Source organism: Festucalex cinctus, chromosome 5, assembly GCF_051991245.1.
Source record: "Festucalex cinctus isolate MCC-2025b chromosome 5, RoL_Fcin_1.0, whole genome shotgun sequence".
NCBI lineage: Eukaryota > Metazoa > Chordata > Actinopteri > Syngnathiformes > Syngnathidae > Festucalex > Festucalex cinctus.
In genome coordinates this window covers 26427031-26442390 of record NC_135415.1, presented here as the reverse complement: position 1 = coordinate 26442390, position 15360 = coordinate 26427031, and the positions used below count along the sequence as shown (strand labels likewise).

At 39.2% G+C, this 15360-nt stretch overlaps 1 protein-coding gene across 1 annotated transcript in view; it reads left to right on the top strand.

Annotated features, from left to right (window-relative positions):
- LOC144018656 (leukocyte surface antigen CD53-like) overlaps positions 1-14928 on the top strand; it is a 109151-nt gene extending 94223 nt beyond the window's left edge. Inside the window, exons 3-8 of the mRNA XM_077521070.1 lie at positions 9999-10190; positions 11387-11461; positions 11548-11649; positions 13058-13165; positions 14436-14519; positions 14640-14928. Coding sequence (XP_077377196.1) covers positions 9999-10190; positions 11387-11461; positions 11548-11649; positions 13058-13165; positions 14436-14519; positions 14640-14711 — 633 coding nt within the window. The 3' untranslated portion in view covers positions 14712-14928. The remainder of the gene's footprint in view (positions 1-9998; positions 10191-11386; positions 11462-11547; positions 11650-13057; positions 13166-14435; positions 14520-14639) is intronic.
- The last annotated feature ends 432 nt before the right edge of the window (positions 14929-15360 follow it).

Here is a 15360-nt window from a genome sequence, read left to right as displayed (position 1 = left end):
ACGTAGCATTAGCATGCTAAACTTAGCATTAGGAAAAAAAAAAAAAATTAAAAAAAAAAGTAAAATAAAAAAGAAATAAAAAAAAAATAAAAAAAAATAAAAAAATAAAAAAATAAAAAAATAAAAAATAAAAAAAAACCTTAGCATTAGCATGCTAACGTAACATTAGCATGCTAACGTAGCATTAGCATGCTAACTTAGCATTAGCATGCTAACGTAACATTAGCATGCTAACGTAACATTAGCATGCTAACTTAACATTAGCATGCTCAGCTAACATTAGCATGCTAACTTAGCACTAGCATGCTCACTTCCTGGTGAAATCAGGTCACTTCCTGTTGAAGTCGGGTCAATTCCTGTTGATATTAGGTCACTTCCTGTTGAAATCCGGTCACTTCCTGTTGATTTTAGGTCAGTTCTGGGTCACTTCCTGTTGAAATTAGGTCACTTCCTGTTCAAATTAAGTCACTTCCTGTTGATATCAGGTAATTTTTAGGTCATTTCCTACTGAAATTAAGTCACTTCCTGTTGAATTTAGGTCTGTCTGGGTCACTTCCTGTTGAAATTAGGTCAATCCCTGTCATACCTAATCAATTGGCCAAGATGGCCGCCACTCAGGGGCCGAGAATCCTGGGTGCACCTCAACAATTGGACAAGATGGCCGCCACTCTGTGTGGGCAGTAGTGTGAGAATCCCTGGCCAAGATGGCCGCCGCTCTGTATGGGCAGTAGTGTGAGAATCCCTGGCCAAGATGGCCGCCGCTCTGTATTGATAGTAGTGTGAGAATCCCTGTCCAAGATGGCCCCCGCTCTGTATGGGCAGTAGTGTGAGAATCCCTGGCCAAGATGGCCGCCGCTCTGTATGGACAGTAGTGTGAGAATCCCTGGCCAAGATGGCCGCCGCTCTGTATGGACAGTAATGTGAGAATCCCTGGCCAAGATGGCCGCCACTGTGTGTGGGCGGTGGTGGGGAAATTCCAGGCGTGGATGACAACAAGCAGCTCTGATTGGCTGAGGCAGTTGCTGTGCAGAAGTGAGAGAGTGGGCAGAATAGCTCAAAAAGCACCATTTAAATAGCAGTTCATTACATTACATTTCATAAACAAAAATATTATATTGTGCTTTGATTTTTTTTTATTAAGCGAAAATAGGGAATGATCTGAAGAGTTTAAAATTCGAATGGTTTTAATTGATCAAGAAATGTGGAAGTTAAGCCATAATCACTAAACTGAAAATGGGTTACTGTCACTTTAACAAATATGCGCATTCACGCACACACATTTCCTAAGTACCAGGTGGGCGAACATTTAGCTTCAATTGAGTTGTATGAGAAAGCGCACACCTCGAACAAAAGGCTCTCACGACTCAACGGTTTAAGATACAGATTTCAGAAATGCCCCGTTAGAACGGCAAGGCTTTGGGGAACGCAAGCATGTTCTCATTTTTTAAATCGGATAAAAAATGACCAAATTAGAGCAGGTTGAAAACGTGTGACTTTTAAAAAAAATGACAAAAAAAGGCGGCGAAAATAACATGGGGCTCAATGGGCGAAAAAGTGCGACTTCCCCTCGCTTCAAGTCAAATAAAAGGTACTAAATGACACCTTTGCCGCACAAAAGTGGGTTTGTCAGAAAGAAGACCCTTGTGACTACAAAATATCCAAATTTGATGTTTACTGAGCAAATATTGTGGCCACGGTGACGAGTTGAAGTGAAATTTTTGGAAAGAATTTTTTTTGTCTCTCCACTCTAGCGCTGATTGCTCCACTCTAGCAAACGCAATACACACTAATGGAAAGAGCCTCTTTTTCTTCATTTCACACCCTGTCTTTGAACCCGCACAGGAGGGAGCGCTTACATTTCTTAAAAAAAATTTCAACACAGAGCTAAAGATGGGAAAAATTGCAACAAAATGAGCTAAAAATCGTCTCGGTCGGTCAATGTATGTGCGCGCAGCGTGGCTTCGAAAAAGGTGTTAAATTTGTGGAGGTTTTTTCCCCTTCTCCATTCATTCCTATGGGACTTTTTGGGGGGTTTTTTGGGGAATTGCGTCGCCATGGTAACTCGAAATTCCGAAAAAAAATGGTACCCCGCCGAGTCAAATCGAGACGCATCTTTTGATACCTCACTTGTGCCGGTACGTTCTACGGTACGACCCGCATTTCGTCTGAAAAAATGTGAAGAATAAGACATAATAATAATAATAACTAGAAAAAAAAAATTTCCCGTGGAAATTTTGGATGTGACTGCTGACTCTCGCAAGGCGGAAAGCCGAATGCACTCTGGGTCACTTCCTACACGTTAACTTTGCAGGAGGATTAGCATGCTAAGCTAACATTAGCATTAGCGTGCTAACTTAGCATGATCATTAGCATGCTAAGCTAACATTAGAATAAGCATGCTAACTTAGCATTAGCATGCTAACTTAGCATTAGCATTAACATGCTAACTTAGCATTAGCATGCTAACGTAGCATTAGCATGCTAAACTTAGCATTAGGAAAAAAAAAAAAAAAAAAAGTAAAAAAAAAAAAAAAAAAAAAAAAAAAAGTAAAAAAAACAAAAAACAAAAAATAAAAAAAAAACTTAGCATTAGCATGCTAACGTAACATTAGCATGCTAATGTAGCATTAGCATTAGCATGCTAACTTAACATTAGCATGCTCAGCTAACATTAGCATGCTAACTTAGCACTAGCATGCTCACTTCCTGGTGAAATCAGGTCACTTCCTGTTGAAGTCGGGTCACTTCCTGTTGATATTAGGTCACTTCCTGTAGAAATCGGGTCACTTCCTGTTGATTTTAGGTCAGTTCTGGGTCACTTCCTGTTGAAATTAGGTCACTTCCTGTTCAAATTAAGTCACTTCCTGTTGATATCAGGTCATTTTTAGGTCATTTCCTACTGAAATTAAGTAACTTCCTGTTGAATTTAGGTCTGTCTGGGTCACTTCCTGTTGAAAATAGGTCAATCCCTGTCATACCTAATCAATTGGCCAAGATGGCCGCCACTCAGGGGCCGAGAATCCTGGGTGCACCTCAACAATTGGACAAGATGGCCGCCACTCTGTGTGTGTGCAGTGGTGCTGAAGTCCCTGGCCTAGCTAATCAATTGACCAAAATGGCCGCCGCTCCATGTGGGCAGAGGCCGAGAATCCTGGGTGCACCTCAACAATTGGCCAAGATGGCCGCCAATCTGTGTGGGCAGTAGTGTGAGAATCCCTGGCCAAGATCGCCGCCGCTCTGTATGGGCAGTAGTGTGAGAATCCCTGGCCAAGATGGCCGCCGCTCTGTATGGACAGTAGTGTGAGAATCCCTGGCCAAGATGGCCGCCACTGTGTGTGGGCGGTGGTGGGGAAATTCCAGGCGTGGATGACAACAAGCAGCTCTGATTGGCTGAGGCAGTTGCTGTGCAGAAGTGAGAGAGTGGGCAGAATAGCTCAAAAAGCACCATTTAAATAGCAGTTCATTACATTACATTTCATAAACAAAAATATTATATTGTGCTTTGATTTTTTTTTATTAAGCGAAAATAGGGAATGATCTGAAGAGTTTAAAATTCGAATGGTTTTAATTGATCAAGAAATGTGGAAGTTAAGCCATAATCACTAAACTGAAAATGGGTTACTGTCACTTTAACAAATATGCGCATTCACGCACACACATTTCCTAAGTACCAGGTGGGCGAACATTTTGCTTGCTTCAATTGAGTTCTATGAGAAAGCGCACACCTCGAACAAAAGGCTCTCACGACTGAACGGTTTAAGATACAGATTTCAGAAATGCCCCGTTAGAACGGCAAGGCTTTGGGGAACGCAAGCATGTTCTCATTTTTTAAATCGGATAAAAAATGACCAAATTAGAGCAGGTTGAAAACGTGTGACTTTTTAAAAAAATGACAAAAAAAGGCGGCGAAAATAACATGGGGCTCAATGGGCGAAAAAGTGCGACTTCCCCTCGCTTCAAGTCAAATAAAAGGTACTAAATGACACCTTAGCCGCACAAAAGTGGGTTTGTCAGAAAGAAGACCCTTGTGACTACAAAATATCCAAATGTGATGTTTACTGAGCAAATATTGTGGCCACGGTGACGAGTTGAAGTGAAATTTTTCGAAAGAATTTTTTTTGTCTCTCCACTCTAGCGCTGATTGCTCCACTCTAGCAAACGCAATACACACTAATGGAAAGAGCCTCTTTTTCTTCATTTCACACCCTGTCTTTGAACCCGCACAGGAGGGAGCGCTTACATTTCTTAAAAAAAAATTCAACACAGAGCTAAAGATGGGAAAAATTGCAACAAAATGAGCTAAAAATCGTCTCGGTCGGTCAATGTATGTGCGCGCAGCGTGGCTTCGAAAAAGGTGTTAAATTTCCCCCCTTCTCCATTCATTCCTATGGGACTTTTTGGGGGGGTTTTTGGGGAATTGCGTCGCCATGGTAACTCGAAATTCCGAAAAAAAATGGTACCCCGCCGAGTCAAATCGAGACGCATCTTTTGACACCTCACTTGTGCCGGTAGGTTCTACGGTACGACCCGCATTTCGTCTGAAAAAATGTGAAGAATAAGACATAATAATAATAATAATAAACGCTTTTCCTGGATGGATACTAATATGTGACTGCTTCGCAGCAGTCACATAATAATAATAAACGCTTTTCCTGGATGGATACTAATATGTGACTGCTTCGCAGCAGTCACATAATAATAATAATAATAAACGCTTTTCCTGGATGGATACTAATATGTGACTGCTTCGCAGCAGTCACATAACTAGAAAAAAAAAATTTCCCGTGGAAATTTTGGATGTGACTGCTGACTCTCGCAAGGCGGAAAGCCGAACGCACTCTGGGGCACTTCCTACACGTTAACTTTGCAGGAGGATTAGCATGCTAAGCTAACATTAGCATTAGCGTGCTAACTTAGCATGATCATTAGCATGCTAAGCTAACATTAGCATTAGCATGCTAACGTAGCATTAGCATTAACATGCTAACTTAGCATTAGCATGCTAACGTAGCATTAGCATGCTAAACTTAGCATTAGGAAAAAAAAATTTAAAAAAAAAAAAATTAAAAAAAAAAAAAAATTAAAAAAAGAAAAATTAAAAAAAAAAATTATAATTAAAAAAAAAATAATAAAAAAAAATAAAAAAATAAAAAATTAAAAAAAAACTTAGCATTAGCATGCTAACGTAACATTAGCATGCTCAGCTAACATTAGCATGCTAACTTAGCACTAGCATGCTCACTTCCTGGTGAAATCAGGTCACTTCCTGTTGAAGTCGGGTCACTTCCTGTTGATATTAGGTCACTTCCTGTAGATTTTAGGTCAGTCTGGGTCACTTCCTGTTGAAATTAGGTCACTTCCTGTTCAAATTAAGTCACTTCCTGTTGATATCAGGTCATTTTAGGTCATTTCCTACTGAAATTAAGTCACTTCCTGTTGAATTTAGGTCTGTCTGGGTCACTTCCTGTTGAAATTAGGTCAATCCCTGTCATACCTAATCAATTGGCCAAGATGGCCGCCACTCAGGGGCCGAGAATCCTGGGTGCACCTCAACAATTGGACAAGATGGCCGCCACTCTGTGTGTGTGCAGTGGTGCTGAAGTCCCTGGCCTAGCTAATCAATTGACCAAAATGGCCGCCGCTCCATGTGGGCAGAGGCCGAGAATCCTGGGTGCACCTCAACAATTGGCCAAGATGGCCGCCACTGTGTGTGGGCGGTGGTGGGGAAATTCCAGGCGTGGATGACAACAAGCAGCTCTGATTGGCTGAGGCAGTTGCTGTGCAGAAGTGAGAGAGTGGGCAGAATAGCTCAAAAAGCACCATTTAAATAGCAGTTCATTACATTACATTTCATAAACAAAAATATTATATTGTGCTTTGATTTTTTTTTATTAAGCGAAAATAGGGAATGATCTGAAGAGTTTAAAATTCGAATGGTTTTAATTGATCAAGAAATGTGGAAGTTAAGCCATAATCACTAAACTGAAAATGGGTTACTGTCACTTTAACAAATATGCGCATTCACGCACACACATTTCCTAAGTACCAGGTGGGCGAACATTTTGCTTGCTTCAATTGAGTTCTATGAGAAAGCGCACACCTCGAACAAAAGGCTCTCACGACTGAACGGTTTAAGATACAGATTTCAGAAATGCCCCGTTAGAACGGCAAGGCTTTGGGGAACGCAAGCATGTTCTCATTTTTTAAATCGGATAAAAAATGACCAAATTAGAGCAGGTTGAAAACGTGTGACTTTTAAAAAAAATGACAAAAAAAGGCGGCGAAAATAACATGGGGCTCAATGGGCGAAAAAGTGCGACTTCCCCTCGCTTCAAGTCAAATAAAAGGTACTAAATGACACCTTAGCCGCACAAAAGTGGGTTTGTCAGAAAGAAGACCCTTGTGACTACAAAATATCCAAATGTGAGGTTTACTGAGCAAATATTGTGGCCACGGTGACGAGTTGAAGTGAAATTTTTCTAAAGAATTTTTTTTGTCTCTCCACTCTAGCGCTGATTGCTCCACTCTAGCAAACGCAATACACACTAATGTAAAGAGCCTCTTTTTCTTCATTTCACACCCTGTCTTTGAACCCGCACAGGAGGGAGCGCTTACAGTTCTTAAAAAGAATTTCAACACAGAGCTAAAGATGGGAAAAATTGCAACAAAATGAGCTAAAAATCGTCTCGGTCGGTCAATGTATGTGCGCGCAGCGTGGCTTCGAAAAAGGTGTTAAATTTCCCCCCTTCTCCATTCATTCCTATGGGACTTTTTGGGGGGGTTTTTGGGGAATTGCGTCGCCATGGTAACTCGAAATTCCGAAAAAAAATGGTACCCCGCCGAGTCAAATCGAGACGCATCTTTTGACACCTCACTTGTGCCGGTAGGTTCTACGGTACGACCCGTATTTCGTCTGAAAAAATGTGAAGAATAAGACGTAATAATAAAAATAATAATAATAAACGCTTTTCCTGGATGGATACTAATATGTGACTGCTTTGCAGCAGTCACATAACTAGAAAAAAAAAATTTCCCGTGGAAATTTTGGATGTGACTGCTGACTCTTGCAAGGCGGAAAGCCGAATGCAGTCTGGGTCACTTCCTACACGTTAACTTTGCAGGAGGATTAGCATGCTAAGCTAACATTAGCATTAGCGTGCTAACTTAGCATGAGCATTAGCATGCTAAGCTAACATTAGCATTAGCATGCTAACTTAGCATTAGCATGCTAACTTAGCATTAGCATTAACATGGTAACTTAGCATTAGCATGCTAACGTAGCATTAGCATGCTAAACTTAGCATTAGGAAAAAAAAAAAAAATTAAAAAAAAAAGAAAAAAAGAAAAAAATAAATAAATAAAAAAAATAAAATAAAAAAAAAAAAAAAATAAAAAAAAAAAAAAATAAAAAAAAAACTTAGCATTAGCATGCTAACGTAACATTAGCATGCTAACGTAGCATTAGCATTAACATGCTAACTTAGCATTAGCATGCTAATGTAGCATTAGCATGCCAAACTTAGCATTAGGAAAAAAAAAAAAATTAAAAAAAAAAAAAAAAAAGAAAAAAAAAAAAATTAAAAAAAATAAAAATAAAAAAATAAATAAAAAAAAACTAAATAAAAAAAAAACTTAGCATTAGCATGCTAACGTAACATTAGCATGCTAACGTAGCATTAGCATTAGCATGCTAACGTAACATTAGCATGCTAACGTAGCATTAGCATGCTAACGTAGCATTAGCATGCTAACGTAACATTAGCATGCTCAGCTAACATTAGCATGCTAACTTAGCACTAGCATGCTCACTTCCTGGTGAAACAGGTCACTTCCTGTTGAAGTCGGGTCACTTCCTGTTGATATTAGGTCACTTCCTGTTGAAATCGGGTCACTTCCTGTAGATTTTAGGTCAGTCCTGGGTCACTTCCTGTTGAAATTAGGTCACTTCCTGTTCAAATTAAGTCACTTCCTGTTGATATCAGGTCATTTTTAGGTCATTTCCTACTGAAATTAAGTCACTTCCTGTTGAATTTAGGTCTGTCTGGGTCACTTCCTGTTGAAATTAGGTCAATCCCTGTCATACCTACTCAATTGGCCAAGATGGCCGCCACTCAGGGGCCGAGAATCCTGGGTGCACCTCAACAATTGGACAAGATGGCCGCCACTCTGTGTGTGTGCAGTGGTGCTGAAGTCCCTGGCCTAGCTAATCAATTGACCAAAATGGCCGCCGCTCCATGTGGGCAGAGGCCGAGAATCCTGGGTGCACCTCAACAATTGGCCAAGATGGCCGCCACTCTGTGTGGGCAGTAGTGTGAGAATCCCTGTCCAAGATGGCCGCCGCTCTGTATGGGCAGTAGTGTGAGAATCCCTGGCCAAGATGGCCGCCGCTCTGTATGGACAGTAGTGTGAGAATCCCTGGCCAAGATGGCCGCCGCTCTGTATGGACAGTAATGTGAGAATCCCTGGCCAAGATGGCCGCCACTGTGTGTGGGCGGTGGTGGGGAAATTCCAGGCGTGGATGACAACAAGCAGCTCTGATTGGCTGAGGCAGTTGCTGTGCAGAAGTGAGAGAGTGGGCAGAATAGCTCAAAAAGCACCATTTAAATAGCAGTTCATTACATTACATTTCATAAACAAAAATATTATATTGTGCTTTGATTTTTTTTTATTAAGCGAAAATAGGGAATGATCTGAAGAGTTTAAAATTCGAATGGTTTTAATTGATCAAGAAATGTGGAAGTTAAGCCATAATCACTAAACTGAAAATGGGTTACTGTCACTTTAACAAATATGCGCATTCACGCACACACATTTCCTAAGTACCAGGTGGGCGAACATTTTGCTTGCTTCAATTGAGTTCTATGAGAAAGCGCACACCTCGAACAAAAGGCTCTCACGACTGAACGGTTTAAGATACAGATTTCAGAAATGCCCCGTTAGAACGGCAAGGCTTTGGGGAACGCAAGCATGTTCTCATCTTTTAAATCGGATAAAAAATGACCAAATTAGAGCAGGTTGAAAACGTGTGACTTTGAAAAAAAATGACAAAAAAAGGCGGCGAAAATAACATGGGGCTCAATGGGCGAAAAAGTGCGACTTCCCCTCGCTTCAAGTCAAATAAAAGGTACTAAATGACACCTTTGCCGCACAAAAGTGGGTTTGTCAGAAAGAAGACCCTTGTGACTACAAAATATCCAAATTTGATGTTTACTGAGCAAATATTGTGGCCACGGTGACGAGTTGAAGTGAAATTTTTGGAAAGAATTTTTTTTGTCTCTCCACTCTAGCGCTGATTGCTCCACTCTAGCAAACGCAATACACACTAATGGAAAGAGCCTCTTTTTCTTCATTTCACACCCTGTCTTTGAACCCGCACAGGAGGGAGCGCTTACATTTCTTAAAAAAAATTTCAACACAGAGCTAAAGATGGGAAAAATTGCAACAAAATGAGCTAAAAATCGTCTCGGTCGGTCAATGTATGTGCGCGCAGCGTGGCTTCGAAAAAGGTGTTAAATTTGTGGAGGTTTTTTCCCCTTCTCCATTCATTCCTATGGGACTTTTTGGGGGGGTTTTTGGGGAATTGCGTCGCCATGGTAACTCGAAATTCCGAAAAAAAATGGTACCCCGCCGAGTCAAATCGAGACGCATCTTTTGATACCTCACTTGTGCCGGTACGTTCTACGGTACGACCCGCATTTCGTCTGAAAAAATGTGAAGAATAAGACATAATAATAATAATAATAATAATAAACGCTTTTCCTGGATGGATACTAATATGTGACTGCTTCGCAGCAGTCACATAATAATAATAATAATAAACGCTTTTCCTGGATGGATACTAATATGTGACTGCTTCGCAGCAGTCACATAATAAAGAATGCCGTACTTAGACTAGTGCAGGCACATTGAGCATTCAAAATGATTGATGTGAGTACAGGCGAGAAAGCATTTCAATTGAATATGTATTCCCTATTGAAGTGATTTTTCTGCGGTGTCAGATGTGTGGCGTTGCCGTGCTGGGCTTCGGCGTGTTTATGATGGTGAACTTCAAAGTGACTCACTCGCTCACACCTACACTGGCCAACTTGAATTTGGCCAACATGTTGCTGATCAGCGGAATCATCATCTCATGTGTTTCCTTCCTGGGTTTCCTGGGAGCGCTGAAAGAGAACCGCTGCCTCCTAATGACGGTACCACACACGTACAGCACTTTTTAAAATTATGACTATATATATATATATATATATATATATATATATATATATATATATATATATATATATATATATATATATATATATATGACGCTAATATCACTACACATTTTCACTTATGCTCTTTTAAATGGGATGAATGAACTTACAAATGAGCTTTGAAATATGAAATTTGAAGATGAAAAATGGTTCTTGCAAATATTTGGGTATTCCGATAAAATTAATATATATTAATATAATATGAATAAAATTATAAATATAATTATAACACTAATTATAATTCTTAGAATTATATAAATACTATATATATAAATACTATATATATATAAATACTATATATATATATATATATATATATATATATATATATATAGGGGTGTCAGGCGAATAAAAATTATTAATTTTTAAAATTTGAACTTTAATCGCAAATTTTATATCTGTTCTAAATGTGCAATTAATATATAATAAAGTTGTTGTTTTTTTTCCAAAGTTTTCATACTCCTGTGAAAAAAAAGTGGAAACAAATGTTGTACTAATAGAAATATGGCTGCATCTTTTAGTCATTGTAATTGCATAATAATTCATAAAATTTGAAATATGTACTTTACTTTAAAAAAACAAACGTGATATAAATAAACTTGAGTTGAGATATGATTTTGTGTCAAGCTCATTTTTTTTTCTGCCACTAGATGGCATAATTGCATCTGTAAGACGGTGACGGCTCAGTGCATTTTTCTTTTTATCTTCTAATCTTTAATAACATGAAGCAACTTGTGAAATTTTGCACATTTTAAAGTTTTAAAATACAACTTGACCCCAATCTCCACAAATATATGCATTATTAAATTTATTACTACTAAATTTTGACGAGGACATGTCTGCTACGTTGCGACTGGAATTCCCCCAAGTTAAGGGGCAGTCATTAATCGCGCGTTGAAAAAAATTAGTGGCGTTAAAGGAACCCATCTCTGCCGGTGCGTTTGGATACCGCTGCTCATTCCGGTCCTTTGTGTCACACACATTCGTCAACATCAATAGGATCGGGCCAATTGCAAAAGCAGAATTTGCACAAGTTATCCATCACAAACTTGCCATGTGTTCCTTTCATGCAAATGTAAGCAGTTGAAAGAGTGATATTAAAACGTGTTTTTTTTTGTTTTTTTTGCCGTCAGTTCTTCCTGATGCTGTTCTTCCTGCTGGTGGTGGAGCTGACTGCTGCGTGCTTGCTTCTCCTCTACGAACATGACGTCAGGCCACGCCCGGGGCACATTCTAACTTCACTATTTTGTGTCATCAAGTGTTTATGCCGATAACGTACATTTCACCTCATTAGATTGCTGATTGGGTGGAGAGTGATCTGAACAAAGGTTTGAAGGAAGCAAAAGGGAACCACACAGATGTGTTCCGCAGCGAGTGGGATCTGGTTCAGAAAACGGTGAGACAACAGATCGGACCAAGTAATGACATGCAAGCTGTGTCAGAGAAGTTCCGAGACTTGTACCACTAAAGATATTTCAAATACAAATGCAAAGCATGAGTGTTCCCCCTCAAAAAGCACGTCAACAAACGGATCTTGGAGCATTTGCTTCCTTCAGTGAGTGAGAAGAAGAAATGCTCACAATTCCCTTCCTGGTCGAGAAGAACATCGCTCTGTTGGAACAGCCTCCCAATTTGCCCAATCTGGCTCCGCCCCATTTGATTTTATAACTCTTTACCAAGATCAAAGGGATCATAAAGGGGACCCGGTTTGAAGAGTTGGACAACAATCAAGTAGGGATATAACGATAATGGAGATTTTGTGATATTATGATATTAAAACTGCCACAATATCGTCGTCGTCATGTTCACAATATTTAAATGCAACACCATTTGTGCAGTTCTAGCACCCTCTGGTGGCTAGTTTTTTAGTGCAGTTTAATTTTCATTAGGGCTGTTTTGGCCCTTCTGTGTTGAAAATCTACACTAATATGAATACATAAGAAGGGGAACGTAATATGCACGTTAGGCAAGTCAATATGTGAAGGAACTCAATGTGTGCGTGCGTTAACAACATAACATAATAATAATAATAACATAACATTGTTATGTACAAAAGCACATTTTTGTGCTTTTTTTTTTAGTATAAGCTTTTTTTTTTTTTTACAATATTGTGACCTTTTTTTGAATATCGCCAACCTCCCCACAATATTGTGATAATTATCGTATCATTAGCTCCATATCGTGATAATATCGTATCGTAACATTTGGATATCGTTACATCCCTACAATCAAGATGGCCGTGATGATGGAACTGCGGAGGAAACCGGAAGAATCGTTCCAGGGGTGGATGAAGATGTGACTGGGGAAAGTGCATCACATTCCAGGGGGATGACTTCAAAGGGAGCAACTTGGCATTTTGATTTGACATATCTTTTTGTGACGTCAGTGTTGGAACTTTTCTGAAAGTCCCTCGTATCTCAAAGTGTGGAATGCATACCACTAGTTGTGCACCGGCTCCTTCTAGTGGGCCACAAGAGAATCACTACCCAAGTATTTCAGTTGAATTTGACCTTTTTAAGCTAAATACAGGTGCATTTAATCAAGAACAATTTGGGGAACTTATTATTTCGGTAACATTTTTAAATTCCAAGTGCAATACATATGAACAGAATGATGATTGCTCAATCTAGTATTACAGTGGCTAATACATGTAACATGACATATGCATATGCTAACCATATATATATATATATATATGTTAATGAAGGTGGTACTGAGTACTCTGCCCCCTTTTTTTTAAGGGACAAATATTTTTATAACCACTGACATATCGAATTAACGCACAATTGACCGTTCTGTTCCAGTTTGATTGTTGCGGGGTGCACAACGCGTCAGACTGGGGAGATAACGTGCCGGTTTCCTGCTGCTTAAACGACTGCACTGGCTCACAGATCCCAAAGTACAGATCAACGGTACAGTAGGCCGACGCATCACCATGGGACAAGTTCAGCATGAGAACTCGGTCAAGTCCAAATATCAATCAATCCTTTATTTAGAGAAGCGCTTTCATACAAAGGTTGTAACTCAAAACCCGCCGCGCAAGGTCAGAAACTTGACCGTGGTTGTAGTTACCCCATGCTCCTCCTTCATGATATGTAACATCAAATCAGGAATAGATACATACAAATATAACAAAAAAATAGATTAGCCACTAAAGCTTAAATGAAAGTGATACTTTACTTATTTAGCCATTTTCGGCAGTCAAACAGTAATATTTTGCCTCTAATAAATTTTATATTTTCATTCTTTTTCATGTACAATTAGTACCTTTAAAAAAAAAACACATTTTGCAACTTGCTGTCGACTGAAAATGACATCACAAGGACTCAGGTAACCAATCATCGCTCAGCTTGTGAATGCCATATGACCAAACCTAGAAAACAGGTGAGTTGTGATTGGTTACCTGAGTCCTTGTGATGTCATTCTCAGTCGACAGCAAGTTGCAAAATGTTTTAAAGGTATGAAATATATATGAAAAATAATTAAAATATCACATTTTTTATAGGCAAAATATGAACTTTTTATTGATATAATGGGCTAAATAAGTGAAGTATCACTTTAACTCATTCACTCCCAGCCATTTTCACAGAAGCAGTCCAGTTCGCTCCCGGCTGTTTTACTGGATTTTGACTGATTTTGCAAGGCTCACAGAATATTGTGTTCTTTTGCTATAAAAGCATGGAACCTATCAAAAGAAAGATTAAAGTCTCTTCTTTCATCAGGGAAAAAAAAGTATGTTTATATCTGTTTCCGTTTTGCAGCAATTAGCATTAGAAGAGAGCTAAGTTTCATCAGTTTTCACAAATATATTCAAAATTGTAAGTAATTGAGCTTTTTTTTCCGAGATGGCCCTGGTTGATATCCTTTGCTCTGCTGCCACCTGCTGGCCGTTTGTGTAATAACTACCATTTCTGCAACCGTTCTTTGCAGTTGAGAGGCTGCATCAAAGCCTTCTGTATGCTCTAGCATAAAAAAACAAAAAACATATAAATACGTCTTTGGGACACTTAGAACATTTAAAAAAAAAACATATTTATACGTTATTGGGAGCAAATGAGTTAATAAGGTAGGTCTTGGGCCTGCTCTTAAAATCATGGCCCTGAGGCCCTCCAGCAGACTGTTCCAGAGACGAGGACTCAGAAGAAGCTGTAAACCTGAAATAGTCCGCTTTGGGTTTTGCAGGGCTGTTTGGACAAGATGAGAAGCTGGTTTGAAGAAAACTTCCTCAACACTGGGATTTCTATTATTGTCCTCTGCATTATTGAGGTAAGCAAATAAGGGTAGGACTAGATTTGTCTGTACTTCCTCCTACCCACTTTCATCTATTATACTTTTATTGTATCTTAAACATCTGCTGATTAATGTTCACGTCATTTTTGTTGGCAGGTCTTGGGGATGTGTTTCGCCATGACACTCTTCTGCCACATCAGCAGATCTGGACTGGGCTACAAGTTATAGAGCGGAGAGCAATGTGTCGTTTCCATTTTAAGAATTTTAAATGTCGTTCATTTGTGTCCTTTAAATTACTGAAGACTTGCCTGAACAAGACTGTTCATTTGGGACTTTCATTTTTATTTGTGATATTACTTACACATGTCGGTTTTGAGTGTTCACCTTTCTATGTACATACCTAAAATAAATCTCCAGTTTGTGTCTCCAGGCTAACATAAGCAAATTCTGTCACTAAAAAGTGTCACTTGATCTTTTGACCTTTCGAATTAAGAATGCAACTCATCTTAGGATAGTTTTAGACGACAGTATCTCACTCCTTACATTTCTGCAAATATTTAATTACATCTTTTCATGGGACAACATTGAAGAAATGACACTTTGTATGTAGTCAAGTGTACAGCTCATGTAAATTTATTGTTCTATCAAAATAACATAAAACACAGCCATTGATAGCTAAACCCCTGGCAATAAAAGTGAGTACACCCCTATGCGAATTAGGGATGTAACGATATCCAAACATCATGATACGATATTATCACGATACGAAGCTCACGAGACGATAATTATCACGATGTATTGGGGGGGTTATTGCGGTTGGGTGTTTTTCATGTCCGGACCCTGGTCAATTGGGCTGATCGGGTTAGTCGACCTCTTG